This window comes from Larimichthys crocea, chromosome XII, assembly GCF_000972845.2.
Source record: "Larimichthys crocea isolate SSNF chromosome XII, L_crocea_2.0, whole genome shotgun sequence".
In the NCBI taxonomy this organism is placed as follows: domain Eukaryota; kingdom Metazoa; phylum Chordata; class Actinopteri; family Sciaenidae; genus Larimichthys; species Larimichthys crocea.
Window position 1 is genome coordinate 28,617,523 of NC_040022.1, and position 27,790 is coordinate 28,645,312.

The following is a 27,790-nucleotide window of genomic DNA, read 5'->3' on the forward strand; positions in this document are numbered from 1 at the left end:
CCTTTTTAAATCACTACATACACTCGAGTGTGATTACAGACTACTTACTCTGCAAACAAACAGATAGACAGAAGTTCAGTCAGCGTGACACAAAGGGAGGCGAGGAGAGAGAAACGAGTGAGCATCAGAGACAGACGAGGTGCGGGTCTGTTGTTGTGCGGGTCTCGCACATCCTGCGGAGCGGGGAGTCTCACAGTTAACAGGCTGACTCATGTTCGACAGGGGCCAAGACATTACACTCACAGTGTCACTGGGTTTTTCACGCTGCTCTAATGTGCGTGTGTGTGGACGGTGGCCGTGAGCATCTGTTGTTATGAATGTGAATTTTACATCCGAGTTTAAAGTCGAAGGAAGAAATTGTAGATAACAATTTGTATTTTTGAAAAAAAAAAAGTCAACAACACAGACATAGCAGCCAGCTAATATCACTGACTATCCAGCAGCAGTCAGTGTCAACATCCTCTTCATCTTTTCTCCTCTGCCATATGTTCCATAGAGCTGCTGAGCCGGTTATATTGCCGCTTGCTCAGCTCCTGTTCTGGCACGACACTGGCTCCACTTCAAGGAACAGATTAACAGATAAAATGTCTAAAAAAGTAATGTATAAACAGTTAAAATAGTTAGCTAAAGGTAATGGTAAACTGTTGAAATGCTCATTATGCTCGGTTACATCGCTTGCTTCCCCAGCTCCTGTTCTGGCACGCACTGGCTCCACTCGTTGTCAGTATAGCATCATCAAAATGATTATAAATTGTTATTTATGGTAGAAAAGTTGCACAATGTTGCTTTAAAACCTAAATTACAAATATCCTTGTGGTCTGAGACTGTTTCTTTGTAGTTTAGCTCCAGTTCTTTATCTCTTCATGTATAGACAACAGTGTCCGTCTTACTTTGGGAAGACGTGTTGTTTGGAGCCTGACTTCAATCCCAACACCTTTTAGGTGAACTGGAACATGAGACAGGCGCTAACACCCAACAGCGTGTGCCGAGTTCACTGACGCTCTTGTGGCTTGTGAAGCCCTTTAAACCACATTTAAGGAATCCAGAGTGGTGCAGCAGTGTGAAGGTCTAAAACAATGTTCAGGTCTGGTGTGGGCTTACTCTCATGTGTTGGATGTGAAAAAGCCAATTAGACTGTTATTTACCTCCTTCAGTCAGACTCAGTGTTTGGGCTCTGGTCTGGTGTAAATCCTCCGTCTCGTTTATCAAATCCGTCTGCCTGCCTGTCACAGTGTGACCGAGGCATACGAAGCACAATGAATGAGTCGCATGAAGAAGGCCCCTGGGACAGACTGGATGTGTGATAAGTCATCGAGCTGCTGATGACATTTTTTTTAGTGCAGCTGAAATTGGACGCACACGTGTAGGTTATGGGAAATTAGCTTGTCAGGGTTTTGTCTTACATTTAATTTATTATTTCAGAGGTAATAAAAATACTAATTTCAGGTCGGGGTAATATTGAAGTCAGCAATGCAGATGGGTTAAATTGATCCTGTGACGGCGTGTGCATCTAGTTTTTAAATGGTGTTTGTGTTCTCTGCAGAGCCGACGGACGACGATGGGTCTTTAGCATCTTTGCCCTCTTCTGGATATGGCACTAACACTCCCAGCTCAACGGTAAATAACGTCACTCCTCCCCTAAATCAGTGATTCCCAACCAGAGGGTACAGAGTTAACTGACTAAGTAGTTAATAGTAAAGTAATGATAAACATTCAAAATCTAAAAGGAATATTAATAATAAACATAAACAGTTAAAATACTGTTAACTAAAAATAACAGATGAGTGGTTAAAAGGTTGGCTAAAGTTAAACTGTTGAAAGTTAGCTAAGAGTAATGATAAATAGCTAAGATAATGGGTTAAACAGTAAAAATACTTAAAGTCAAGTAACGATAGGAACAGTTAAAATAGTAAGCTACAGCTGATGGATTAAACTGATGAAAATAGCTAGCTAAAATAATGGATAAAAGTAAAAATACTAATTAGCTAAAATAACGATGCTTGGTGGAAAAATTAGCTGAAGGTAATTGTAAAGTGTTGAAGGGATATGTTAAAGGTAATTATTAAAGTGTTGAAGGGAGTTAGTTGAAGGTAATGTATTAAAGTGTTGAAGGAGTTAGTTGAAGGTAATGTTTAAGTGTTGAAGGAGTTAGCTAAGTTATGTATTAAAGTGTTGAAGGAGTTAGCTAAAGGAGTTGCTAAAGGAGTATTAAAAGTGTTGAAAGAGTTAGCTGAGTCAGTTAAAGGTAATGTATTAAAGTGTTGAAGGAGTTAGCTGAAGGAGTTAGCTAAAGGTAATGTATTAAAGTGTTGAAAGGAGTTAGCTGAGTTAGTTAAAGGTTGTATTAAAGTGTTGAAGGAGTTAGCTGAAGGGTTAGCTAAAGGTAATGTATTAAAGTGTGAAAGAGTTAGCTAAAGGAGTCGCTAAAGGAATGTATTAAAGTGTTGAAAGCTTTCTGTAAAGTGGATAATGTTACAATAACTTCTTTATACAACACTGAAGTTCAAGGTTCACGTTTGCATTCATGTTACTTGGAGTGGCAAAAGCTATCCATTAACTATCCATTACTTTTAACTCCTTCAACGCTTTAATACATTACTTTTAGCTAACTCCTTTAGCTAACTCTTTCAACACTTTAATACATTACCTTTAGCCAACTCCTTTAGCTAACTCTTTCAACACTTTAATACATTACCTTTAACTAACTCTTTCAACACTTTAATACATTACCTTTAACTAACTCCCTCAACACTTTAATACATTACCTTTAGCTGACTCAGCTAACTCTTTCAACACTTTAATACATTACCTTTAGCTAACTCCTTCAGCTAACTCCTTCAACACTTTAATACATTACCTTTAACTGACTCAGCTAACTCTTTCAACACTTTAATACATTACCTTTAGCTAACTCCTTTAGCTAACTCCTTCAACACTTTAATACATTACTTTTAGCTAACTCCTTCAACACTTTAATACATTACCTTCAACTAACTCCTTCAACACTTTAATACATTACCTTCAACTAACCCCTTCAACACTTTAATACATTACCTTTAACTAGCTCCTTCAACACTTTAACACATTACCTTCAGCTAATTTTTCCACCAAGGCTATCTGTTATTTTTAGCTAATTAGTATTTTTACTTTTTATCCATTACTTTTAGCTAGCTATTTTCATCAGTTTAATCCATCAGCTGTAGCTTACTATTTTAACTGTTCCTTCGTTACTTGACTTTAAGTATTTTTACTGTTTAACCCATTATCTTTAGCTATTTATTCATTACTCTTAGCTAACTATTTCAACAGTTTAACTTTAGCCAACCTTTTAACCACTCATCTGTTATTTTTAGTTAACTAGTATTTTAACTGTTTATGTTTAATTATTTTAACTATTCCTTTTAGATTTTGAATGTTTAGTCATTACTTTAACTACTTAACTACTTAGTCAGTTGAACTCTGTACCCTCTGGTTGGGAATCACAGATTTAGGGGAGGAGTGACGTTATTTACCGTTGAGCTGGGAGTGTTAGTGCCATATCCAGAAGAGGGCAAAGATGCTAAAGACCATCGTCGTCCGTCGGCTCTGCAGAGAACACAAACACCATTTAAAAACATTACGATGCACACGTTTCGTCACAGGATAATATTAACCCATCTGCATTGCTGACTTCAATATTACCCCGATCCTGAAATAGGTTATTTTTATTACCTCTGAAATAATAAATTAAATTGTAAGACAAAACCCTGACAAGCTAATTTCACATAACCTACTACGTGTGCGTCTCAATTTCAGCTGCACTAAAAAAAATGTCATTCAGCAGCTCGATGACTTATCACACATCCAGTCTGTCCCAGGGGCCTTCTTCATGCAACTCATTCATTGTGCTTCTGTATGCCTCGGTCACACTGTGACAGGCAGGCAGACGGATTTGATAAACGAGGACGGAGGATTTACACCAGACCAGAGCTCCAAACACTGAGCCTGACTGAAGGAGGTAAATAACAGTCTAATTGGCCTTTTTTCACATCCAACACATGAGAGTCAAGCCCACACCACGACCTGAACATTGTTTTAGACCTTCACACTGCTGCAGCCACTCCGGCTTCCTTAAATGTGGTTTAAAGGGCTTCACAAGCCACAAGAGCGTCAGTGAACTCGGCCACAGCTGTTGGGTGTTAGCGCCTGTCTCATGTTCCAGTTCATCCTAAAAGGTGTTGGGATTGAAGTCAGGGCTCCAAACCAACACGTCTTCCCTACAAAGTAAGACGGACACTGTTGTCTATATCATGAAGAGATAAAGAACTGGAGCTTAAACTACAAAGAAACAGTCTCAGACCACAAGGATATTTGTAATTTAGGCTTTTAAAGCAACATCGTGCAACTTTTCTACCATGAAATAACAGATTTATAATCATTTTGATGATGCTATACTGACAACGAGTGGAGCCAGTGTCGTGCCAGAACAGGAGCTGGGGAAGCAAGCGATGTAACCGAGCATAATGAGCATTTCAACAGTTTATCCATTACCTTTAGCTAACTATTTTAACTGTTTATACATTACTTTTTTAGACATTTTATCTGTTAATCTGTTCCTTGAAGTGGAGCCAGTGTCGTGCCAGAACAGGAGCTGAGCAAGCCGGCAATATAACCGGGCTCAGCAGCCTCTATGGACATAATGGCAGAGGACAGCAGCCTCTATGGACATAATGGCAGAGGAGAAAAGACTGAAGAGGATGTTGACACTGACTGCTGCTGGACTAGTCAGTGATATTAGCTGGCTGCTATGTCTGCTGTTGTTGACTTTTCTTTTTTCAAAAATACAAATTGTTATCTACAATTTCTTCCTTCGACTTTAAACTCGGATGTAAAATTCACATTCATAACAACAGATGCTCACGGCCACCCGTCCACACACACAGCATCATTAGAGCAGCGTGAATAAACACAGTGACACTGTGAGTGTAATGTCTTGGCCCCTGTCGAACATGAGTCAGCCTGTTACACTGTGAGACTCCCCGCTCTGCAGGATGTGCGAGACCTCGCACAACAACAGACCCGCACCTCGTCTGTCCTCTGATGCTCACTCGTTTCTCTCTCCTCGCCTCCCTTTGTGTCACGCTGACTGAACTTCTGTCTGTCTGTTTGTTTGCAGAGTAGAGTAGTCTGTAATCACACTCGAGTGTATGTAGTGATTTAAAGGCAGTGACCTTCTGGAGGAGGCAAACGAGAAGTGAGCCGGGTTGCTTGGAGAGAAGTTTCGTGGGCTGTCCAGAGGGCTGCTTCCTGCTGGGACGACACAGAAAGAAGAATAATCAGCACACTTCAAACCTTCTTACATCTTGTAGCCCTAAAGGTGACTCAGACTCAACACGACAATGAGGCTATTTATAGTAACTGTGTAGGGTTTGGATTACATGCTACTTAAAATACCAGCCACAGAGATGTGTGTACATGTAAGAAAAAACAGGAAACGACTGTAAAGATTTACAATTCTGGTAAATCACTTTACAGAGTATGTAAAAGTATATATAAATGTAAAGCTAACAGGATTTAGTTAGATTGTTAATTTACAGATAATGTCCGTAATTCAGTCAGTTTTGTATAAAATAAAATAAAAACTGAAATTCATTGTAAAATTATTTATTTATTTATTATTTATTTATTTATTAGTTTGAGTTAATGAGTTTAAATGTAAAACTAATGAGATTGAAGAACATTAAATTGTTAGTATGGACAAAATAATTGTAATTTTACATAAACTCTTATGTAAATTAAGAAAGCAGAAAAAATATGTATAACTAATATATTATTTTTCTCAAAAATGAAAAATAATTGTAATTTTTAAAGAAACAGTTTGTTTATAGATAACATCTTCAATTTTTGGATACAATTTTGAAAAACAGAAAACTACTGTAGTTATTTTCCATAAATGTACAATTTGTTTTGTAGAGTCAATAGAAAAAAAAACATAAAACTTCTGTAAAAAAAAAGAGTTATTTTCTGTAAATTAAAATTGTTATTATGGATATAAACATTAATATAATGAGACACATTTAATTACATATAATTACTGTAATAACAACTAATAAAATAACAGTTTAGTTTTTAATTTAGAGGTAATGTCTGTCTTTTCACAGTTTTTGTATACAATAAAAAAACAGAAAACTACTGTAAAAGTATTTTTTTCATAAATTTACATTTATAGTGTTTTCTCTCAATTAAAATTTTTACTTTCTTTAATAAATATTTTAGAAGTTATTAATAATAAAGTCACAGCTGACATGTGATGTGTCACTTTACGTACCGAGGTGTCCGGGCAGAGGAAGAGGGGAGTGTGGGCGAGGCAGCGTGGGAGACGTGGTGGTCAGGATCAGACTCTTCCTGTTGCTTGTCCGACAACTATAAAAGAAAAAGAAGACAGCGACACATGTGAACATGAGACTGTGTCAAAGTTACCACGGCAGAGGTGTGTTTGTGTGTGTGCGCTTGTTGCTATGCATGAATATGTGCACACTGCAGCTGCATGTATGGGTGCAGAAGAAGAAGGAGTAGCAGACATTGCGGGAAGGAGAATTCAATTTCCTCTGTCATCCATCCCCGTCTGTCTCGTCTGAGCCGAGATAAGAAATGAGAGAGTGTTAAGTTAAAGAGAAAGGAAAGGATGGAGGGCGGAAAAATGGATGGTGTTCCCAGGGGAAGAAAAATAGGAGAAGCATCACAACACTTCATTACATTTTCGATGTTTAATAGGAGTCATTAACACACTGAAATCCGCCTGTGGACTCCACACACATCCACAAAGCTTGTGATATTATTGGATCTAATTCGCACACGCCGTTAAGTAGTAAACTGAGCGAGCGTTCTGTATTTAAACCCCTTTATTTTGTCTGAATACTGACACTGCGGCGGTGCAACATAACTCAAACTCGGCTTTGGTTTCCAAGGCAGCGGGCGGTGTCGATAGATGCAAATAAAAACAAAGAGGGGAGAACAAACAGGATCTCATCGTCGCTGTCAGATGAAGAGGACGGTTGGTTTCCCCTCTCATCCATCACATGGGTTCACATGTGAGCCGGACACACACCGCCGCTACACACTAACACACACACACACACAAATACACAAACCCCTTCATTGATACTCGCAGGGCCCGAGACGTGAGCTGACTGAGAAGCACAGAGGCAGAGGGAGGGACAGATCTCTAACACTGCAGTGTTTTCTGCTTTATGCCCGGATGCTGAAAATAAACAGCCCAACAGAAAAAGTCAAAGGTCATGCTACGTTTTAACACCAAGTGCCAACCTCTGTGTCTGTATAGTAAAGCCACAAACTGCACTTGAGGCTGGCTCCAGAAGTGAGTCAGTCTCCATAAGTCCCCATGTTAGACAGCAGAAATAAACATGTTTACAGCCTGGTACAAAAAACAGTTTTGGTCTCTGTAGCTAATTTCCCCGTTCATGACAACTGTACTGAGGGTGAATTTATATACAACTCACCTGTTCACATTATATTAAGGCTTAAAGTTATGCAGGATTAAGAGCGTGGGCGCTTTGATTGACAGGTACGTGCTGTTAGATTAAGACAATAAGTCATCCTGCCTAATATTGTGTAGATCCCTCATCGAGTCATGGACTCCACTAGACCTCTGAAGGTGTGCTCTAGCACCAAGACGTTAGAAGTTTCGAGGTGTGGCCTCCTTGGATCGGACAGATGCTCGACTGGATTGAGATCTGGAGAATCTGGAGACCAAGTCAACGCCTTGAACTCGTTGTTGTGTTCCTCAAACCACGGTCTGACCTTAGAAATGAAAAATACTGTCCCACCAAGAGACACCTGACAGTTGATTGGCTGTTGTAGTAAAACCAGCAGCTGATCACGCCTTGCTTTTTCAGCTGCACCTCTGCTAAAATACGACACTAAGGTCACAAATCTGAGCCGTTTCACCTCTTTATCCATTTCCATTACTTTAACTGCACACAGGATGCTCTGATTGATCAGATCCATAACTAGCCTTATGGATATTGATCACACACAGCCAATAGGTCAGAGTTAACATGCAGGTCCGATAACTCCTGTTGTGCCGTTTCACACATCCTGACATTGTTCTATAACCTTTTTAAACCTTTTTCCTCTCATGCTGCAATAATCTCACTGTAACGCGGAGCCTGCAGCTGATCCCATGGATACCAGTCTTCTCAAGGGGTACGTGTGTGTGTGAGGTTAAACATAGCTCCACTGGCTTCCAGTAATTGCATCTTCAGAGTAAAGAGAAAGCCTAAAACAAAGCCAAAGCGAGCAGCAGGGCTGTTCTTGGTTAATGGATTCTCAGTGCTGCAGGAAATCAATGGAGGTTGGCTGTCAACACACCAAAACACACACGCCTTGGCCTTTTCTTAAGAATAAAGCGCCGTGAGTAAAACATGTGGACGTTAACTAAAGCGGCTGCTGATGGAGAAGAAGTTTAAATTTCAGATGGACGTTCATGTTCGTGTTTCTTGCTCTGTGGTCATTTCAAGATCAAGAGAGAGGAGGGAGACAGTCACTCCACCGCACTCTGTAAATCTGGATTCTGCCGGCTGTCGCCGAGGGCTGGAGAGAGGGATGGAGGTGTGGAGGACGAGATGAGGTGTGCACAGAGAGAGAGAGAGAGAGATATATAAGGGAATTTTCCGGTACAATCATGACATGAAAGCGAGATGAGGGAAATGTTTAAGGAAACGGAGGCGCGTGCAAATTTCTATCATAAAAACAAGAATTAAGGACGGAGGTTGGAAACGCTCTCATCGTCTCCTCATCACCCACAGCACACAATGTACACATGACCCAGTTATTATCACCATTACACACACACAAATATATTCACACTGCACAAGCATGACAAAATGCACTGTAAAAAGTAGTACATTTGTGGAAAATAATACATTGTCCAGTAAATTAACAATCAAACTTTGTCGTTTTAAGGTAAATCTTAGTTTTACATCCAAACTCTGTCAAAATTACGGACATTATCTGTGAATTAACAAGTATTATGCCAAATTACAGATTTACGTAAAATGACAGTAATTATCTGTAATTAAATATGTGGCCTTTACGAAGAATTTAATGTTTTTCTTTGTAATTTTAAAGTAAATCTTGTTAGTTTTACATGAAATGTACTTTTACAGTCAAACACTGTAAAATAAAAAAATGTATTCTGTTATTTTAAACAAATTACACTTATAAAATAAAAAAATGTATTCTGTTATTTTAAACAAATTACACTTATTTTTCATATTTGTAAAGAAAAAATGACTATATACTGTATTATGTCCGTATTTTTTTCTGATTTCTTAAATTACATACAAATTTATGTAACATAACGATCCGGTTTCAACAGTTTCACATCCTAATTTTAGGGTAAATCTTCTCAGTTTTTCAACAGTTTCACATCCTAATTTTAGGGTAAATCTTCTCAGTTTCACATTTATATGTACTTTTACGTGCAAACTCTCAAATTCTGGATACAAATTATTTCGCATACGTGCCAATGAATTGGACAAAAGTGAAATGAATAACGGCAAAGTCAGGAAAACAATGAATTTCATTGCAGGGCGGCTGTTGCTGGTTCGATTCCTCACATTCCAGTTGAAGTGGATAATTGTAATAATGCAGAGAAGATCTGTAAAATAAGATGTTTATGTTTTTTTGGCAGCCCTTGCCACTCATTTAACTGTCTTTATTATTGTTTTACAGTGTGCATAAACAGAGCACACGGGGGAATATCGTTCACTATGAGCTCGAGCAGATGACACCGAGGGGAAAAAAGAAAACGGAGCCAGACAAACAGGAGCCTTCATCCACTGCATGTTCATACTCCTCCCTCTACTTACAGCAGAGGGGGACATTAATATTGATTAAACCACAACCGCCCATTCATATGAAACCACACGAAAGCATCTGATACACACAAAGTCAAACTGAAGCAGATCTGAGGGGTAAAGGAGCAGGAGCAGGAGGAGGTGATGGAGGGAGCAAACACAGAGGCAGATAAGAAAGAGAAAGTAAAAGCCCCTCAAAGAGGAGAGAGAGGGGGAGGGAAGAAGTGCTGATGAGGAGTCGGGGAAGACTGGAGTGTTTACCTCCACAAGATGAGGAGAAATGACGATAGGGGGGAATAAATCTCTGATGTGTTGGTGGAAAAGATGATACATCAGCCCCTTTGTCCTTTACTGTCCACTCATACGCAGTCAAGTTTAATAACAGCATGAAGAGACTGAGAAATCTCGCTGGCGTCTATAACCCTGGAGGGAATGGGCGAGAAGGGAGGCACGGTCACATGACGGCTTGTTGCTATGCAGCGTGCAGCAGGGAGGCTTCGCCCGCCTGACCGACCGGGGGACCACAGCGAAGGAGAAATACCGCTCAGTGTAGATGTCAAGTTCACCGTTAAGAGGGAGTGAGGGAGGTTTTTAGAGGTGAAATGTCAAACAAATCACCAGGCTGGTAAAAGAAACTCGTGGTAGAGTAAAAGAAGTTGTCAGGCCTCTGGCAGAGTGACATTCAATAAACAAAAATGTCACAGGTATCATCACTGAATAACCCCACTCCCTGAAAATGACTAAAATCTGCAAGAAACGACCACAGTATGAGCTAGAAAATACCAAGAAGGAGAAGTAAACCATGAACTCAGCACGAAAACAACCAATTATCGAGCACAAACATACAAATAACTGAACCAAATGACACAAACTGTGTATATAAGGGCACTGAAAGGGAAAAGAACAACAATCGTGCTTGCAGTTGTGTTGTAGGTTATGAAATGTGCTATGAAAACACTGATTCTCAAACTATGTTACGAGTAACACTGGTGGCATGTGACCTCCCTGTAGCAGTAAATTAGTTTCAAACATATTATACTATTGAGTGATAAATTAACTGTCATGTATATGTCATATAGAGGAGAGGAGGAGGCTTTCAGGTCAGGGGCGGGGTGACAAGGAATGGAGCCGGTGTCGTGCCAGAACAGGAGCTGGGCATGTAGGTTATGTAACCGGGCTTGACAGAGTAGAAGAGACTGAAGAGGACGTTGACGAAAGAAGCTGGGAAGAGAAAATGAGCAAGAAGCCGCCGGACAAGAGTAAATGTGGGACTGACTTTTAGTGGTTGGTGAAATAAAAGGCTGAAAGACAGACGCCGAGCTGGGCTGACTGCTGCTGGACTAGTCAGTAATATCAGCAGTCACGGCTCAGAAGAACAGTCTGATGTCCAATGACACTGGAGCCAGAGATCGCTTGGTATTTTTGTTTTTGTGTCACTTTGTTTCAGGCTTAATTGAATACACTAACCCCTTAAATACACTGCATGCGGAACGACTCAGGAACGACTGCGGCGACCGGCAGCCCTCCGCAACACGTACGCAGAGCTTCTATTTTTCACGGACGCCGGAGCACGGCCACGGACGCCGGAGCACGGCGCATAAATTCAGCACAGAGCAGATTGTGGGGGGAAGGAAATCGGCTACAAAATACAAAATAAAACCCTGGTTTATTTTCAAAATAAAATACTCCCTGTTCACAGCGGATCGAGTTTCATTACAAGAACACGTCATGATGGGCGGGGCCGACCTGAAGTCAACAGGTCAGAGGTTTTCAGGTGACTTTTCACCCCGTCGACACCATGGATGAGGAGAAGTTGATCCTGGAGGTCCAAAATCAACCACATCCTTTTTATAAGGACACCAACAAAAAAGATTGCAGGAGTCAAAGAGACTACAGCCGGCAATATTGCATGATTATGCGTGAATTTGCGAGAACTCGATGATCCGGCGGAGCCGCACCAGGATTATGTGTGAGTTGGCGGACGGCGGAGTACGCTGTCGTTCCAGAGCAGAGCTGTGTATTTTCGGGGTAAGAGTGGTTTATCTAGAGGATGCAGTATGTATTGATTATCAGTCTGTCCACGTCTCTAACAATGTTACCCAGCAGGTCACACGAGCGGCATTAAAAGAGCAGAAGCGAGAAATGCTCATGTTGATGGCCCGAGGCCGTCCACACTCAGCTCCAACATGCGTGACGGCACCGAGCATGGTGTTAAATGTCAAAATCATCGCCTGGTAATAACAAACTCAAACAGACACAATGAGCCTCTCTTTCACCTCCTTTCCTTCCCAGGATCCACGGCTCCATCGGGGTCCCCCAAACATCCCTGACAAGCACTTCAGAGCCACTCAGCCGGCTCGAATCTTTTGTCTCGGTGTGGGGGGGGGAAATACACAGAAAGCTGACAGTAGCAATATCTATCAAGGACGGGTAAATTTAGTGCTGTCGAGAAAAAGAACGGCGTCCTCAAAAGTGTGTTCCTGTGAGAGGGAGACGGTGGAGGAGGATCAAAGACAATGAGAGGGCCATTACTTTAAGAGGAGAGACGAGGCTCTTAGGGAAAGCTGCAGCACTCAGGAGGACTCAGACTGACTCAGGTGTCTCAGGCTGACCTCCTTTAGGTTTGCACTCAGTTGGTTAAGTGGCTTTTATTTGTTTATAGAGGACGAGTGTTGGTGTGTCGTACCGTGTGTGTGATTACATTACAACACCTGAGGGCGACACTGAATATTTCTTAAGCATCCAATCAACTGAGTTTGCTTTGTCGCTACACCTGTCGAGCTTTCTATTCTTGTGTGGCACATAAATCAGTTTACAGACGTCAAAATTCATCAGTCATTTTTTTTAATTAAGAGATTTCAGACGAGGTTAGACGAAAGCAGCTTCTTGTTTCTAGCCAGCGACCTCTAAACTGTCGCTACCTGGTTTTTGGAGTCGACTGAAAATGTTGTCTCTGGTTGTCTCTTTAGTTTTTTTCAGGCTGTGAAATGAAGCCAACGCAGAAGTGAAGCCAAAAAGCTGCAGTTCCTCAAACGTCCACTTGAGACAGCAGAAATAAACATGTTTACAGCCTGGTAAAAAAAACAGTTTTGGTCTCTGTAGCTAATTTCCCCGTTCATGACAACTGTACTGAGGGTGAATTTATATACAACTCACCTGTTCAGATTATATTAAGGCTTAAAGTTATGCAGGATTAAGAGCATGGACGCTTCAGCTCCACCATCATAGAGGCGTCATCCAAAAGCCAACACTCGCAGAAACCAGAGACAGCCTAATGCTACAACACTGTATCCAAGTGTTATTATACATCCATGCCTGGCTCCCATAAAAGTGAATAATGCACAGAGGATGTGACGTTACCCTACAAACGAATGTAGCTACTGATAAATGAGGTCGCCTCAGATGTGAGACTCGTTACTAAAGCACATTTGCAGCTTTGTTTCTCTTACTACAAATCCAAAGTTATGGTTGCAGAGCTACGATTGGACTAAGTGGACATGGTTGGCTAATGGCGTGAGTATCTTAACATGCTTCTGCCCTGATGTTTCCTCACTCGACATGCAGACTAAAAGAAAGAAGGACGATAAAACAGTAAGGAATAAAGAGCGAGCATGCTCACGTAACCTTAGCGAGCCGGCCCTTAATGGAGGCGCAGACACAGATATCACCCCAGGGCCCTGCACTCTATCTCAGCTTATCCTCCGTTCACCTCTTGCACAACCTTCCTCTCCATCACTCCTTCGCCTCGTTACTCTCTCCATCCTAGATGTGACTTCTGCTGTTGACTAACGGGGGCTAAACTATCTTAAACTTCACATATGACTCAGCATTTTAGGCTTCTTGTCCCTACGCTGAACCCATCCAAGTTTGAGGAGGAGTGTAGCTGAGCTCTTTTTATTATTATTTCCATCTGTGTGTGTGTGTGTGTGTGTGTGTGGGCTCAGGTGTGCCACAGAGAGAGTCGCAGCTCTAATAGAAGGTGGTTTAATCCCCGATCAGCAGCATCACCATGAGAGACTCAGCATGACATCCACTACTGCCACAGCAGAAGAGGAAACCCCCCGGTGATTTAATGCCAGCTCAAATTTTAAGGCTGTTGACATCGGAGCGATTTAAAGTATCAATTATGAGCAGAAAGGGAAGTATCGCTCGTGATATTTGTTCAAGATATTTGATATTTTACTGCTCTAACTGGTGTTGCAGAAGAAAAAAATCCACCCTGTCATCCAACTTCAGATGAAAACAGTGAATCAGAATCCACCTAAAACTCTGCCTGAGTCATCTTTGGCTCATGTAATCACCGATTGATCACTTCAGGCGGTGAATCAGTCGACCTGCAGACCTGCTGAAATCTCACTATGCTGAGTCACTGATACCTTAGTGGCTTTATGTTACAGTCACAGTCACAAAAGCAACAAAGAGCCAAACAAAGAAACAATAAATCTCAAAGTTCTTCATGTTAAAAACAATCTAGATATCATTTTTGAAAGTTGAATCGTTTCCAAATTCCCAAATTTGAACTGTCATGCAACAATTCTGCTATGAGGATCAGTTATCTCTAAATGCAGAAGCAGCAACGTCTGTAGCTGTGAAGTACCAAAAAAAAATAAAAAATGCAGTTCCTCTTCTCGTCCACTTGAGGCTGGCTCCAGAAGTGAGTCAGTCTCCATAAGTCCCCATGTTAGACAGCAGAAATAAACATGTTTACAGCCTGGTACAAAAAACAGCTTTGGTCTCTGTAGCTAATTTCCCCGTTCATGACAACTGTACTGAGGGTGAATTTATATACAACTCACCTGTTCACATTATATTAAGGCTTAAAGTTGAGCAACCAGGCTTCATTCAGCCCACCATGTCATATTAACCATGAGTTGCCAGTGGCAGGACCAGAGCCGCCACACTCTGTCTCTATCTATCTGACAAATGTCAACTTCATTGTACCAATAAAAGGTAAAAGCAGCAGGAATCATCCTCTGGGGATCTCAAAAGTATCACTTTATGATTGAGTCTGCAGAATTTCTGACCATTTAGCAGTTTAGTTGCAACCTCCTCGCCTCACCCTCCTGTTCCCAGTGCGTAATGGAAAGTACCGTTCACAAAGCACCCACCCTCGATACAAACGAGCTCATTCTCAGGCAGCAAAAACACAAATAGATAAATAGAGCCCCCTAAATCTGACACATTCGACCTTTAAACAGCACTCTGTAAATGCATATCATACAAGGTTTTTTTTACAAGTTTGCACATTGCATCCTTCACTGGAACTTTCTAAACCGACACACAAGCTGCCAGACCTTTAAAGTATCCCGTGATGTATAGAAGACTCTCAGCAGAACAGAGCAGACATCTAAAACCAAGCCGAGACAAACAGACACATGCACAAACAGTGACCTTACACTTGAGTCACACTGTCAGTGCGAGCCTCTCTGTAATGGATACCGCAGACGCTGTAGACTCACACAGAGAGGAAGAGAGAGGAGGCTAGACGAAGGCAAAGAGTTCACCGTAGAGACAGAGAGACAGAGAGAGTACTGCCACACCTCACGTCTAAAAAAAAACCAAACCATCAGCACTTCATCTGCGTCTCTTGTACCTTTTGGTGCGTCGAAACATGTCGCCGGTTGCGTATCTAGGCGTAGCTCTGAGCAACAGCAGCTGTGCGGTGAGGGAGGGCAGCCAGAAAAGCAGCCAGAAAGTGTCATCGCAATGCAACGCAGCTCGCGTTGGATGTGCTGGTGTCTGGGTGAGACCCAGAGGAGAGAGAGAGAGAGAGAGAGGGAGGGAGGCAGGGAGGGAGGAACAACAAAAGGCTAAGCAAGGGACCGTGGGTGATTTTCTCCAAGCTGAGATGCCGTCATAGAGAGTTTCTTATTAAAACACAAGGTACGCTATTAAGATTCGCACTCCTCCTCCTACTGCAGTTTTGGTCGCTCACACACAAAAATGGTATTGAAACGTGCGGCTCAGCCGGGAGAAGTGTGCTATGACTTTTCTGAGTGTTTCGCCGAACGGTTGTGGAGAAAAACCACGACAAAGTCTTCCCTACAATGGTGACTCATCATCACTAGAGTGAAGAGGGAGATGGGTCGAAAATTAAATATATAAACTGCTCCCCTGGTCACAGATTTCACTATACCAACATCATTTTAAGACAGGGCTGTAGGAATATTCGTGCTGGTCATTCAGATCAAACTGCCGAAGCTGTCGGACTTATAGTTTTGGCTCAAACAGCACAGATGTGTCAGGATCGCCCACCACATTTTACTCCCATGTTAAGTGAGAGACAGAAATTTCTGCAGGAGCACGAGCAGACCTGTTTCTTTCCTGCTCTCCAGAGGTCACATTTTTTAACTTTAGCCAACCAAATTCGGTATGGACATGCTCAGGATGATGAGGATGGCTATGGTGGTTTTGGTTGTTTTATACAACCTACGGTTTGGAAATTGTGGCCGTGGAGCTGACAGTTACCTACACCAGAAATTATCACAGACACTCAAACATTTCTTGGGAAATTTTCCAGTTTGTTGTATTTTCCTTCTTTACTCAAGGAGTTAAAAGCTTTAACCACAGGCTACACACACAATGAATGAATGAATGAATGAATGAATGAATGAATCTCAGCAGAGAGGGAAGAAATGTCTGAAGGGTCAAGGTCATGTGAGCTGTTACATAACTGAGAAACAGATGTTGAATGGACGAGCATAACACTCACATTTACCCATGAATGGACGCGGTGGGCAGATTGAATGTGAAGCCAGCTCCACTGAGCTCATCTATAATGGATGTTTGGGAGCTGATACTGAGCTAGACGAGGAGGGATCCAATCCAAAACGTGAAGGACGGCAGTGAGATGGACTGGACACAGCACAAACAGAGAGAGAGTTCGTCTGCTGCTTCGTTTCATGTCTGATTACCCGTGATGACTTTGGACGGGGCGGGCGGCGTTAGTGAAGATGGATAGAGGGTGGAGACAAGAGGTAGTGGGCTGTGACTATACACACAAACAAACACACCAAACAAACAAACACACACACACACTTAGCGGAGCTGAGAGGTTACAATGAAACACCTTAAGAGGCCTTTAAGATGCTCTAACGCTCGCTTCATAATAATCTATACATCACGCAGTGACGGAGGAAGCAGTCAGATGTTTTGCTTGAAGCAGTAGTTCATGTGATGGACTCAGCTGGCTCCAGTCTCACGTGACTAACCCATTTCCAGTGTTTAACGTGTGGAAAATATCCTGTATGTATGTATGGAGCTTCTGTTTTCAGGATGTTGCTTTTAAGTTTCAGTTTCAGACTTCGGGCCCTGATCTCGTGGACTCTTCCTCCCTTCCAATCACATTCCTCTTTCATACGTATGGTCCTCTTGTGCTGATGCTGAGGAAAAATATAAATCGGAGTCTGACTGTACTCAATCAGCCAGACAACTCTGTGCAGAAATTGGTATTTTTTGCAATGAAGCACCCCCAGTTTCAGAGTGTAATCCCACTGTGATAAATATGGACGGGAGACGTGTATTTCTTTGATTAATACTTGAACTAATAATGTTTTTGTTTTTTTTAAATGCACCAACATTGTGTCCTTTCTTGCTTTTTAATGGCACTGTTTTGTTTTACCAAACGTCATTTGTGTGAAGCTGATTGCTACTATACTGTTTACATTTAAATTTAGTCCATTTGATCCAAAGTTACTTACAAAAAAAGGAAAAACAAACAACACACAGCACGACAAGACGTGTTAGTGCAGCAGTAAGTACTCGTAGATACATCTATCATGTCCAGTTGTTGGTAGTGTTGGTAGAGGAGGTCCTCAGGAGGTTTTTGAAGGTAGAGAGGGACGCCCCTGATCTGGGAGGAACTGGTAGAACGTTCCACCAACGAGGGAACGACAGACGAGAAAAGTTTGGATCGCCCTGAGCGTACGGGTGGCAGAGCCAGGCGTCGTTCTTTGGAGGAGGTAGGTGCAGAACCGGAGACTACTTTGTGGTCATTGTTGTGGAGAAATTGCTGGAGTCAAAGGTCAATGGTGAGGTCAGGAGTTCAGAAAGTGTTCAGGAACCTCTGATGTCTTATGCTGTATTATTTACTGACGCTTGGCCAAGGAGAATTAGAGACACTCTCAAAGTTCATCAGAAGTGCCTGAGTCGGTCTCACATTCTGCCCAACTCAAGATAACACCACAAATACTACACGCCCAGAATTAGTCAAAGAAAATGTCTTTACCCATGGAGGTGTTATTGTCAGCATATTCTAGTCTGGAGACACAGATGTCTGTTTACGCAGATTGGAACGTCAACAACAAACTATCTATTATTTCTAGGAAGGCAGCAATAGGTCTCTTTGACCCTGGACACCACAGTGTTGAGACAGACTGGCACCTAGTCAAAGACAAACAACTAATACTGTTGAGGACCTCAAGGCCCACACGTGACCTTGTGTACCCTAAGGACAGAAAAACAGTCAGCATTAGTGATTTGAATTTATTGCAGGCTGTTACAGGTAGCCAGTGGAGATCGATGAGCCCCAGGGTCACGTGTGACCTTTTGGGTTGACTGACTGTTTTGGATCATCTAAAAGGAGATAAACTGACAACCAGACAAACTCTAATTGTGTAAGAAGAAAGAGAAATGATGTAAAGAAGAGGTAACTGGAAAAGGCTGAATGTCCTTCAGCACCATGGACAGCATCCCTCCGCTCGAGACTCCACAACAACGACCAAACGAAACAACAACGTGGAAATCACGCTCTGCTCTCAGTGTGATTGTTTTCCTTTTTACGGTTTCTCCCCAGAGAGCGCCGGAAAGACGCCCTCTCCAGAGGGAGGGATGAACGAAGGTAACACTCACCTGCTGTTCTTGCGAGGCAGTGGTAAATCCTTCTGGAAGAAAGACAAGGAAAGAGAGAGAAAAGAGAGATCAGGTACAGAAAAAATCTAATGTATTAGAAATGACAGTAAGTTTAACATCGCAAGTTTAAAGTCACCATAAGCTGTTTGAGGGAAGGTTCTCGTTTAAAATATGTTTTTAAAAAAGCCCTGAACGCTCGATCAGGTAGAGAACACATGAGTTTACCTGATTGTTGAAAAATCTGTCAGACTTTTCATAGATGGGAGGTTTATTTATTACAAAGAACAAAGAACAATAAATAAATGTGTTTTAGTTTGGATTTATTGTTAAATATTTACATCACACGGCATTAAACATTCACAGGTGGATTATCTTGTACCCAGATAAACCCAAACCTTGTGTTCCTATGCTAAAATATTACCTGGCTCCACATTTGCTTTGTGGTGAAGTTATTAAATACAAATTAATTTACCCAAAGGCCCTTATTATGAGCACAGGTTCTGGATGCTATCACGTTAGCAGCTCTGTCTTGTAGTGAACAAACTGAGACAGTGTTCACATCGCTTAGTCATCGTGCTACAAGCCGTTTTCTTATGTCAAAAGTGGAAACATACTGTTTTAACAACACAGCATTTAATGTTTGTATAAGTTTGTAGGTTAAACAGATAAACACAGTCATATTAATAATGTTCCCGCTAACTAGGCCTCCGAGGAGAATCTGGTTTCTTTATTCCAAACAGATTATCGACCAGTGAGGATGTTGACTGTTAGCCTGGGAAGCAAGTGGCAAGCTCAGTGAGAAATGTGAAATGATGCAGAAGTGCCAAAAATTGCAGTTCCTCAAATGTCCACTTGAGGCTGGCTCCAGAAGTGAGTCAGTCGCCATAAGTCCCCATGTTTAAATGTCCAACTTCATAGCAGAAATAAACATGTTTTACATAACTCTGCATCTGAAATGACACCTTAGATCAATACGCAAACATCACTTTCACTCTCTCTGCAACGCTTCTGTTCTCAGGTCTGTCTGCAGCATCTCATGTTTTTTAAATTATTAATATTTCAAACCTTCAACAACATCTTAGAGGGACTGCAGTCAGGTTTTAGAGCTCTGCACAGCTCAGAAAGTAACTATCTTAAAACCTGGGTTGGCATCAAGGACACTTATAAGAAAGGTAATTACCAAGCGCCAACCTCCATGTCTGCAAAGTGAAGCTAAAAACTGCAGTTCCTCAAACGTCCACTTGAGGCTGGCTCCAGAAGTGAGTCAGTCTCCATAAGTCCCCATGTTCAAATGTCCAACTTCACAGCAGAAATAAACATGTTTACAGCCTGGTACAAAAAACAGTTTTGGTCTCTGTAGCTAATTTCCCCGTTCATGACAACTGTACTGAGGGTGAATTTATATACAACTCACCTGTTCACATTATATTAAGGCTTAAAGTTATGCAGGATTAAGAGCGTGGACGCTTTGATTGACAGGTTATAGATGGCTTAGTCCACATCCACGCCGATTTTTAGTGAGGTGGTGTCACGGATACGTCGTCCATGTTTAATACAGTCTATGGTGGCAACAGTAATTAGCAGTTTTTTGGAGGCTCATGGGGGACTTGGACTTATTAACGATGTGTCAGCATCTATGTTTGTTTTCAAACCATCCGTCTCCCATTACTCTGAGCCAAGCCTCCCCCCGCCTCCACCCTCTCTCTATCCTCCCATCAGTCCAGATGGACGGCGTAGATTGAGCTGAAGCAGCAGTAGTAGCAGCAGCAGACACTCACTGCACCAAATGAAAACAGTGCGAGCGGAGCCAGATCTCATGCCGGCACAGGCTGCCTCTTTACAAAACCCTCCACCCTGAGAGAGAGAGGGGGGAGGGCGGTGTAAACAAGAAGGGCGGGTGGCGGCAGCCCACAGCCTTGAATATTCTGGCCCGTGCATGTGCATCTTCGTATATAAACGAGTGCCTCAGGTGTGAGCCGTTACAGATGTAATTAATGCATTAGTCGCTTCACACCGCCTCCTGTCACACGCAGGGTAATGTTGTTAAGGTGCTGTTAGCGTCGCATCGACTGCCTGCTAACCACGGTGAATGCAATTATTAGGTTAACCTTCAGATAAAGATTGTGTGTGTGTGTGTGTGTCCTGTGAAACACAATATATGCGGCTGCCTGAGGGCTCTGAGCTACAAAGAGACAAAGCAGAGTGTTTTCATGTTGTCCATGATCACAGTTACCGTCGGGATCATAAGCCAATCACAGGCTAGGCGCGGCTATTCGACTGCACGTCCCGAGGGTTGGCGTGTTAACAGAAACAAATCCCTCTTTACAAGGACGACTGAATATTCAACCTATTGATCCCCTCTCTTCACTTCGTCCTCCATTGATCGGGCTAATTGACCCTGAGCTGTCGGAGCAGAGGAGACGATGGCTTACGAGGAGCCACCAAGGGCCGGGCTTCTCGGTTGACGAGGACTCAGTTAGTGGTGTTACGGAGCGGTGTGAACACGACCGCATGAAACCTCATCATGGCTGTGTTTATTATCTCAGCTGTATGCGGGCTAAGTGACGAGACCACGGGTGGGATTTTAGAAACACCATCAGTCAAAAGTCTCCCAGTGCACCAACCTTCCCCCGCAGGAAGCTTCGGCTCGTTAATATTTAATGTATTGAACTGCTTAATTATAGTTTCTCTGGATGGAATCGACGTGCTAAATTCTTAAACTGTGAATCCTTGGATTTAAACGGTTAAATTTAAGTTTCAAGCTGCTTTTTAAAAGGTTTCAACAGAGCAGAGTCGTGCACAAAGAACAACCAGTAAGTCCTGGTCAAGTGACCTACTTATGATATGATATGAAGGTTGGAGCTGGTGCCTGACCCTGCAGGGCTTAAAATGAATCCTGAACTCGATGGGAAGCCGATATAAAAGAGATAAGATGGGTGTGGTATGAGTTGTTCTTCTCACAGCAGTCCACAGACGCCTCGTTGAGGCAAAATTCAGTAATTTAGGAGTTCAGGCTTTGATACGACAGCCTGCAGCTTCTTATGTGGAAGAAACAGCAACGAGTCAGAGATTTTAGTTGTTGTTTGACGTACAAGATATCTTCACCAAGACTAGTCGGACACCAAGTTGGTTGATCCACCACTTAAATCCAGATTTCAACCACCTTTGTAGAGACACCATGAAGTGCTTTGAGGATGAATCCTTGGTGTTCATATAGCTTTTCTTTTAGCGTCATCAGCTGGTCAACTTTGTTATTTTTGGGCCGAATACCTAAAAAAAGCATTAGCATTAAACTCAATGCACTGCTGTACCCAAGTAAAGTCTCACACAGCCACTATAGCTAACTGTAGAACACCTCCAACATGCTGGTTCAAGCCAACAAAAGAGACGTTTGTGCTTCAAATTATGGAGATGACGTTCATGAAACTTAAATTTCAGCTTTGCCTGAACGTTGATTCATCGAGAATGACTCAAAAGATGAGGCATCCGTAAAAACAGGCTCACATATATATCGTACGAGTCGAGTCATAAATACGGTCATTTGTTGTCATTTGTTGGACGTTCTTTGACAGAAATAGACCATCTGCAGCATTAATCTGTATCTGAGAGCACTTGAATACATAAACCATCCACATTACGAGACGATGGCCCAGTCGCCCTCCAGTGAGAGCGTTTACACATTCATTTCATGCAAACACTCCTGTCAGCGTGATGCTGAAGGGGATCAGATGATCATTTATGAGCTCAAACCTCGGCTCGCTCCCCTCCCCAGGAGGACGAAGCTCAACCTGGAGCAGATTCAATGTGTAACTGTGTTTCTTTGTGATCTGTGAGCGGTGGCCATGTCTATGTCTGTGACAGAGACTCCCATCTGTTGTCAGTCACCCTTCACCACCGCCAGACTTCATTAGCAGGAGCGTTTAGCCACACATGACGGTTTATTTGGTATCTTTCTTCGTGCTGTGACGCAGGCGAACTAATTATACCACGGGAGAATTAAGTCGCAGGAGCTGGATGTGGAGCGAGGACAACGTCTCCTTAATGATACATCGTCTGCTTACGCTTTACCTTGTGGAAAATGCTGAGACGGTGAGTCACAAAGGCAGATTTAGAAAGCAGAAAGCTGCTGGCGGAGTCCAGACTGGAACTTGTGACCTTTTTTTTTTTTTTTTTACAAATTAAAGTAGAATTGAGGATTATGATGCAGATACCGTGTGAGAGTTATAGCATGTAAGTGACGGTGACAGAGGACCGCTTTAATGGATTTTTTACTGGGTTAATAAATGCCAAGTCACTTGAGGATTTAATAATTGAGCCACCGTAGCACAGGAGGGGGGGAAATGATGTACAGTCTCAGTTATAAATTTAGACATGTGAGACGTCATGTGAGGAGAGGAAGGTGGCTGAACTTTGTTTAACGCGCCAACTGCTTTTTACTGTCTAGACATGCCTGAACACTAAAGAGCCCCTCAGAGGGACATCAGACAGACAGCGAGCAGATGTTCACACGTCTGGACGATGCTTTTTAGACGTTTATTATTCATGAAACTCTGCCCTGTTTTTTTTTTTTTTTTATAAAGCTTCACCTGCAGCAGCCTGAGGACACAAAATGCATGTCTAAATATTATAAAAGAGAAATATTTTAATATTATTGTTGTTTTAGTAACTTGGATGTGCTCTACAGACAGTGCTAAAAGCCAAAAGCTGCAGTTCCTCAAACGTCCACTCGAGGCTGGCTCCAGAAGTGAGTCAGTCTCCATAAGTCCCCATGTTCAAATGTCCAACTTCACAGCAGAAATAAACATGTTTACAGCCTGGTACAAAAAACAGTTTTGGTCTCTGTAGCCAATTTCCCCGTTCATGACAACTGTACTGAGGGTGAATTTATATACAACCCACCTGTTCACATTATATTAAGGCTTGAAGTTATGCAGGATTAAGAGTAGAGTTGCACGGTACCCCACACTGCCAAATCGTAACGGTTCCTACTATACTAGAAATTCTACACGACAGTCCTACCGTGGATTACTATACTACCGGTGCCAGTTTCCGCCTCTGCTCTCCTCCGGCTTCTCACTGCATGCTACTCCCTTGTAAACAAACTAACACGGCAACTACTGCAACCGAACTACACAGCTGCTCAATGATTGGCTGTTTCCACATGCTGGCTCCGCCCGTCTGTTAGCTGATTGGCTGTTCGTGTGTTTCTGCCGGGAAGAACAAACTCCATGAAGACAGCTCCGCTAATTAAGAGTGTGGACGCTTTGATTGACAGGTGGGTGTCGTTACAGGTGGCTTGTTTGAGCAACCAGGCTGCTGTGAAGTTGTGAGATTTTAACATGGAGACTGACACTTTTGGAGCCAGCCTCAAGTGGACGTTGCAGTTTTTGGTTTCACTTGATTTAAACCATTAAAAAATGACGATAATATGATTCGTCTGGCTTTTCTTCAACATTCGGCAAAGTGAGGTCATCTTTCTAACCGGTGAGTCAGTCCACCGTCCCTCCATCTGTCCGTCCATCCGTCTATTCAGAAAGCCAGGGGGTAAACATTTTCATGCAGGCAGTAAAGCATGCAGTGTCTCCTGGTACATACAAACCTATAAAAGGTCCTTCAAGTCATTTTGCCCACACTGGAGGAATAAAAAAAAAAAAGCCCTCTGTAATAATGAAATGGCATTAGCTGAGCTGCAGGCCTTTAAAGTGCAGAGCCGATCATTTCCTGTGGACGCACTGCAAAAGAAAAATGGTTGGGGAGTCGACCGGGAAACGGACAACAGGAATCAATCATGGAGCATCCTGCTGCCAAGAGACAGTGACCGGGCCGGTCATCATCTACAGCCGAGACTGACTAAGCGATGTGGGTTTGACAGATGGGTGGGGATGAGGCATGAACGTCATGTATATGAGATAGTGTGGTCGTTTGTTTTATTTCTAATATGTGAACATTATGTCTGTCATAACAATGACTGATGAATGCTAAACTTAAAGGTCCAGTGTGTCAGATTTACAGGGATCTATTTACAGAATATAGTATGAAATATTCAACTAAATATGTTTTTATTTGAGCTGAAAATAAGAATCTTTATGTTTTTGTTAACTTAAAATGAGACTTTTATTTCTGTGTTATGTTTCTACAGTAGCCCAGAGCAGACAAGCTAAACACTGGGTGTTTCTTGCATGTTTCGCAGCCAGTAGTTTCTCCTTCACGCTAGAAAAGAGAAACCACAACTACAGTACACTGCTAGACGCCACTAAATCCTACACACTCAGGGCCGTTTCAGTACCTTAGTAGCTCAAGGACGCTTCAACATGCAAGAGAAGACGGGATTGAACCGCCAAACAACTGATGAGTGGACGACCTGCTTTACCTCCTGAGCCACAGCTTATATGTTTTCCAAAAATCAGTTTTTTGCCGTAATAGCGCCCCCTATCTGTGTGAGCAGACACACATTAGCTTTCTGTACTTTACTCTCTCACACCAGTGGGTGAGATCACGGATACGTGAATGTTTATACTGTCATTAGGCGGCCCGATCAGCACCTACCTGCCAATCAAAGTGTCCATATTATTTTTTTGGCCTTTTATGCCTTTATTGATAGTACAGCTGAAGATAGACAGGAAGCAGAGAGAGGGGGAATGACACGCAGTAAATTAGCCGTCCGATGCGGGGTTCGAGCCGGGGCCAGCTGCAGCGAGGACTATATCCTCCACACACGGGGCGGCCACTTAACCCACTATGCTACCGACCGCCCAAAGCGTCCACACTCTTAATCCTGCATAACTTTAAGCCTTAATATAATGTGAACAGGTGAGTTGTATATAAATTCACCCTCAGTACAGTTGTCATGAACGGGGAAATTAGCTACAGAGACCAAAACTGTTTTTTGTACCAGGCTGTAAACATGTTTATTTCTGACTGACTTGTTATGCCTAGTCCGGCACGGTATTGGTTGAAGATGCAGTCACATCTCCCTTTACTGAAAACTCTCTCTTCCCATCTGTAAACATACAGGTCTCATTAATGCATGTTACTAACTAAACTTCTTCCCCGGAGTTTCTGTCTCTGTCGTCCAGCAGGTTCTCGAGGATCGTGGCTGCTGCTGTGATCCTGCCTGTCATGATTGCTGCCATATCTCCATTACAGTTTATAGTTAGTTGATGATTTGCTGCTGCTGTGCATCTGTGTATCTCTATCTCTATCACAGGTTCCACTGCTACTGTAATCATTTTATCATTCATTGTAATTGTACAATATGTTTGTGTTGATTTGTTCTATTGCACGTCTGTCCGTCCTGAGAGAGGGATCCCTCCTCTGTGGCTCTTCCTGAGGTTTCTTCCACCTTTTTTTTTTGTGGGCAAGTTTTTCCTCACTCGAACCGAGGGTCTAAGGACAGAGGGTGTCACTCCCTGTACAGATTGTAAAGCCATCAGAGGCAAATGTACTTTGTAACTTTGGGCTATACAAATAAAATCTGATTTGATTTGATTTATTTCTGCTGTGAAGTTGGACATTTGAACATGGGAACTTATGGAGACTGACTCACTTCTGGAGCCAGCCTCAAGTGGACGTTTGAGGAACTGCAGTTTTTTGACACTTCACGGAGGTTGACGCTTGGTTCTAGAGATGGCGGACTCTGTGGATAAATATAATTTCTATCTGCGATATAAATACAACAATGCGTGTACACGTATGTGTGTAGAAACACACACACACACATACACACACACAGCGTCACAGAGTCAGACGACAAAGATGCTCATTTCATATTAGTCATGCTGAAGCAATGCATCATGGTTTGTGACCTCTGACCTCAGACTGCAGGGGAGTGGGGTGTGTCACCATATGGTGCTGAGAGAATAAATGAGTGTGTGTGTGTGTGTGTGTGTGTGTGTGTGTGTGTGTGTGTGTGTTTGGCCCGAGTGGCCTGGACGCTGCTGCTGCGGCTTCTCTGCGGTGCGAGCTGCTGGAGGAGCCGGTGGAATACTGCAAAAAAAAAAAAAAACAAACACAGAGCTAGTGAAGTAGGTGAGGAGTCCAGGTGGGGAAACCCCCCTCTCCAACACCTCCTCATTACGCCATGGATGACTCGGGATAATCCGGCGCAGGAGCTTCAGGTGAGCTCCCACTTAAAAACACACCTCACCTATTGTTTCTATTACAGAGAGAGCTTGTTTAACAGTGAAGTGTGAGTGAAGAGGCTCTTTATTGAGTGTATCACTCATTAACACACCACCAAACATTGCATTATTAGTTATTTAGTTATTTGGTCTATAATCTGACAGAAAGGAGCTTTTATGTGTCCAAATCCAACAAAATTCAGTTTCCTGACATGTTAAACTGGAAAAAGTGCGCAAATCTTGACTGGAAAGTTTGAAATTTATGGTTAAAAAATCATAATTCAAAGACCTTAACAAACAAACACAACGTGTCCACGTGATATTTGGTCTTTTTTTTTTAGGAGGCTTGTGTATGAAATCTGTCCCCATGAACATCACTCATGCGTGCTGATATGACGTGTTCAAATGACTGTTCATCCATTATGGAGCAGCCTGCTTAACCACGGGTCATACACCGCCACCCCCACCTCCTCCTCCTCCTCCACCTCCTCCTCCTGCTCCTGCTCCACCCTCCATCTTTGTGTGGTTCAGTCAAGTGAACTGAGCGGAGAGACAGCCTGCAGGACGGGCGGAGAGAGCGACTGTGTGTGTGTTGTGTGTGGTGTTGTGTTGTGTGTGTTAAAGGTGGAGGCTTTGAACGCAGCTCGGGGGGTGGGGGGGGTCTGCACACTGACCCCTGTGTGCTGATGGGTTCACGTCCCATCATCCCCTTCACTCTGCTGCTGTGATGTATGACAGGAGATGTCAGGGGATTAATCAGACTCACACTGCTCATCACACACACACACAGTTGGATGATTTGGTGGTGTGTGTGTGTGTGTGTTGTGTGTGTTCAGCTTTACCTGTGTCATAACGTGGTGTTTTTGACGTCTGATTGGCTCAGCGGGACCTATTCAACTACCGTGTCACTCCCCGGGGCTCATCATCCCAACCGTCACTCTCTCTTTCTCTCAGACAACA

General features: G+C 42.6%; 1 protein-coding gene across 5 annotated transcripts in view; it reads right to left on the reverse strand.

Annotated features, from left to right (window-relative positions):
* LOC104932224 (microtubule-associated serine/threonine-protein kinase 1) overlaps positions 1-27,790 on the reverse strand; it is a 50,692-nt gene that overhangs the window by 17,774 nt on the left and 5,128 nt on the right. The window contains exons 2-5 of one of the 5 annotated variants that reach the window (XM_019269564.2): positions 18,711-18,739; positions 6,308-6,402; positions 5,211-5,289; positions 3,513-3,585 (exon numbers count right to left, since the gene is read on the reverse strand). In XM_019269564.2, coding sequence (XP_019125109.2) covers positions 3,513-3,585; positions 5,211-5,289; positions 6,308-6,402; positions 18,711-18,739 — 276 coding nt within the window. Of the gene's footprint in view, positions 1-3,512; positions 3,586-5,210; positions 5,290-6,307; positions 6,403-15,453; positions 15,606-18,710; positions 18,743-27,790 lie in introns of those variants that run through there. The other 4 variants (XM_019269565.2, XM_019269563.2, XM_019269566.2 and 1 more) reach the window with 4 other exon arrangements.